The sequence below is a fragment of the Leucopleurus acutus genome (genome assembly GCF_964270905.1).
Source record: "Leucopleurus acutus genome assembly, chromosome: 1".
NCBI classification, from domain to species: domain Eukaryota; kingdom Metazoa; phylum Chordata; class Mammalia; order Artiodactyla; family Delphinidae; genus Leucopleurus; species Leucopleurus acutus.
In genome coordinates, this window is record NC_139142.1 from 142,785,559 (window position 1) to 142,789,608 (window position 4,050).

General features: G+C 61.4%; 1 protein-coding gene across 1 annotated transcript; it reads right to left on the reverse strand.

Moving 5' to 3' along the window:
- Positions 1–1,455: 1,455 nt before the first annotated feature.
- On the reverse strand, positions 1,456–2,088 carry RPP25 (ribonuclease P/MRP subunit p25; the record flags this gene model as incomplete). Its single annotated transcript, XM_082833370.1, has 1 exon — positions 1,456–2,088. Exon 1 carries the CDS (start codon positions 2,053–2,055, stop codon positions 1,456–1,458), a length of 600 nt encoding a protein of 199 aa, XP_082689496.1. The 5' UTR covers positions 2,056–2,088.
- Positions 2,089–4,050: the final 1,962 nt, after the last annotated feature.

Genomic DNA, 4,050 nt, shown 5'->3' on the forward strand with positions numbered 1-4,050 from the left:
AAGTTGCAAGGGGGCAGGTCCCCTGAGATCCCAGGGCTATGTGCCCCCCGCCGCTGCCGCCCTACCTGCTAGAGTGCTTCCAGTACAGACAGCACTCTCTCTACCCTCCCACCTTACTTGGAGTTGGGCAGAAAGGCTTATAAGGCCATTATCTCTCAACAGACAGCTGTGCAGGGCTGGAGGCAGCAGCTTATCAGGGAGCCTGCAGTGATTCACAACCCAAGTCCCAGCTTCTCTGCTGAATAGTAATTTCCAGCAGTGGATTTGCGCTCCGTCTCTCCTCCCCCTCTCCCAAGGGTGTGCTGTCCTTTCTCAGAGAGAGAAAGCAGTGAAGGGTAGACCCTATCCATGGGGATGGGGGGGCTCTGTGCCAGCTTTCTGGATAAGGCTATCTATTGGCAGGAGGCTGCAGGTTTAGGGACCCCAGGTGGATCTGCCACCCTTGGCAGTGACAGGAGAGTTCATCGATGCTCACCTTCCTTCCCCATCCAGAAAAGCAATGTGCTGCTCCCTTTCCCTTAGTAGTAATGTGTAAGGTGAAAATGGTCCCCTTCTGGCCACAAGCCCTTAAGCTAGAGCCAGCCAGGGAGGGCTGAGAAAGAGGGAGAAGCCGGGGACTGGGTAATGTGCCCCCTGAACCATTTTGAAGCTGTCCAGTTTCTGTGCCTGACCCCTAAGACTCCAAAGGCTAAGGATCCAGACTGGAGGGGACTGAGACACAAGGGGGCAGACCAGAGCAGGCTCTGCACAGGCAACTGGTTAGGAAAAAACCCAGGGACAGAGCCATTTTTGTGTTTGTTTTATTGGAAGCAAGACTCCAGCTGTGGGGCTCAGGGGAGGAAGCATGGGAAGTTCTGTCCTGGGTCTCTCCCTCTGGGCCAGCATGGGGAAAGGGGGATGTTAAAAGAGCTAGAACCTATGGAGATGCCCCTGCCAGCATGATCTCAGGATGCTCCTTAAAAGCAAGGGAAGGGAAACTAGAAAGGAAACTGTGTCCTAGGTGAGGGGCACAACGGGCCACCCCCACAACTCATAATCCGCTGCCCTCAGGCGTGGTTTCCAACCCCTTGCCCTCTGCTGACAGCGGTGGGGTGATACCAAGAGCCTTCCTCAGCTTCCACCCTCCAGGCCCACTTCAAGAATCCTAGGTGCCTTTAACCCTTGGGGGTCCTGAGCAAGGCTCAAGAGTCCCACTGCCCACCATTCCCCCCCTGAGGAAGGTCCCCGTATGGTTCAGAAAAACTGAAGGTGCAGTTCTGTGTCGTCAGTCCACATAGGTGAAGGAGCAACCCCACCACGAAGCTTCCCTGGGGTCCCCTTCTTGTCGCCTTGGGGTCCATGCTGCCAGGTCGTGGGTTCCAGAGCACCAAATCATGAAAGGCTGGAGGTACATCTCAAGGTCGAAGCTCTGGGGGTAAGATCCAGCCCAGCTAGGTGGCCCAGAGGCCGGAGCTCTCAGGCGGTCTGGTCCTCTTCAGCAGCACCTGGCTCAGGTTGTGACCGCTTCGCGGAGCCTTCTCCAGCTGCGGGTTCCCCTAGACTCCTCTTGGACGTCGATGCAGCTGGCTGGGACGAGGGGCCAGGATGGGGGTTCGGGGGCTGGTAGCCGGGTTGGCGCGGATCCAGTGAATCCTTGGAAAGTAGGATGGCGAGGCTGGGCACGTTCTTAAGTACACTGAGACTGGCGGCTGGCTCGCCAGGCTTCTGACCAGGCGTGGGCTCCGGAGGGAGGCTCTGCCACACTTCGCGCACGCTCCGGTAGCGCAGCCGCGTGACCTGATGCAGACCCGCCAGGCGGCGCTTGAGGATCTCGGCGCACGTGACGGTCTTGGTGGTGGCCCGACCGCAGCCGCTGAAGACGATGGTGCGCGTGGCTGGCTGCGCCATGCTGGCGGTGGCGAAGGCCAGCAGGTTCCGGATCTTACTGCCCTCCTTGACCCGCATGTGCACGGCGCCCGGCGCCAGGTCTGCGAAGGGGCCCGAGCCCGGGCCGCCTCCCTCGTCCCCGCTCCCCACCGGCGCCTCCTCTGAGTGCACCTTACGGAAGTTCTCCATGCGCCGTCGTTGCCGGGACCGCGGGGACGCAGGCTTCGCCACTGGGCCGCCTCAGCCCCGGGGCTGCATGGCGGCCGGTCGCGTCTGGCAAGGGCCGGCCGGGGTAAGGGTGAGGGAGCTGCGTGGACGCTGGCGGGCTAGGGCTAGGACGGTGCGATCCTCGTCTTCCACTTCTCTCCACTGGGCGCTGCTCTACTCCGCGCTCTCCGCGCCTTTGGCTGAGGCCCCGCCTGAGAGCCTAGGAGCCCCGCCCCTACCGCCAGGCCCCGCCCCTAACTCAGCCAGCCCAGCTGGGGCCCCAGCTTCACCAGCCTCTCGGATCCAGTCCGGTCGTCAGCTACCCGGGCGTGAGAGCTGCGCGCACCGTGGGGCGCCGTGGCAGCGCTAGAGGGTGACCTGTCAGGTGAAGTTTCCCTGTAATCGCCATCAGCCCTCCCAGAGCCAACCCTGATAAACGGGCAACCTAAATAAAAACTGCGTCTGCAGGGCAAACGGCGCTTCGACCCGGGTCCCCGAGCCCTTCCGCGTTTCAGCTGAAGGCCATCCCTTGTCCCCTCCCAAGGAGAGATTTCAAAGCGGCCTACTGGGGGCTGCACCTCTTTCTCCCACTCCTCAGTGGAACCCCCCACCCCCACCTTCGTCCCTTCGGCTCCCGAGCCGCTATTCTCCACTCAAGGACAGCCCTGTGCACCGTCAGCAGAGTGCGGGAGGCGCTGTCTCCGGCTCCGCTCCGCGCCTGCCTTCGAGGACTACGTCGCGGCGGGGTCCTCGCAGGGCAGCCGGAGACTGAGGTCTCAGCCTCGCCGTGCCTGACTGGGGCTGGAGGCTCCTGGACGCCCGCACACCCCTAGGGTGTGGGGACTGAGGGTCTGGGCCAGGCTGTTCCCTGAGATGAATGGGAAGAGAGCAAGGAGAACTTTTCTCAAAGGGAATTAAGCTCCCTCCATCCATGCCTGAAAGTCGAGTATTAGGGCTGCATGCTTTAGGGTAAGCCAGGCATTGTTCCCTGCTAAAGTGGGTCCCCCTTTTTCTCAAGTGGAATTTGTTGTTAGCCTGGCTCGCTGAGACCCAGCAGGGTCCTTTTTCAGAAAGGAGACTGGGTGAGGGCAGGTTTTGAGAGAGAAGGGAGGTAGGTGGGAAGTTGAAGCCCCGGGGGCATTACAAAGCTACTGGGTGCCCCTCCCCGGGAACTCCGCAGGACTGAGGGAGTGGCCCCGGATCTCCTGCCAGGAGAGATGAACAGTGAAGGGAGAGGTGAAGTTGGGGCTGCTGATGGACTGCTGATGAGAGGGAGGGGGTTTGAGAAGGAGCTGGACCCTCCCTAGAACTGCCCTAGCGTCTCGCTCTTCATCCTTCCAACCCCTCGCGCACGCACAGAACCGAGAGTGGGCCAGACCTGATCCGGCGGGAGTGACTACGACGGGGCTTGGCGGGGAGGAGCGCAGACAGCTGCGGCAGGCGGGAAGCCCTTGAAGTGCTGGGGACATGACAGTGCCCGGGGGAGCAGGGCCCCAGTCTTGAGACGGGGCTGCCGGGGTCCCCCTCCCTCCCCTCGCGTCCTCCTCAGCATCTTATATCTCCCAGCTCCCATCTTATATCTCCCAGCCTTCCTGTTTGGAACCCGGGGCTGACCCCATTACCGCCCCTTGGGAGTGACTGGAGCAGGTGGACCTTTGAGCCCCAGCGTACGAATGACCAACCGCCTCTCGGATCTTCTGCTCGCATTCTGGGATCAGGGGCCCTCGAGGTCGCGTTCCCCTCGGAACCTGTATTTCCGTCTCGCCAGCTCCCGCGGGCCCCACAAGGAGCAGCCGTAGGGGTTGGAGGCACAGCAGTCCGGAGAAGACACAAGAGTCTGCAGCGCGTGGCGGGGCGCAGGGAACCTCAAGCTTTGTAAGACTCGGGCAGTTGTGGGACTTAAAGGGCATCAGTTTCTCTAGGCCTGAGAAAAAGTCCCCGAACAGCTGGAATCTATGTTCGAACGGGTTGGTTAGG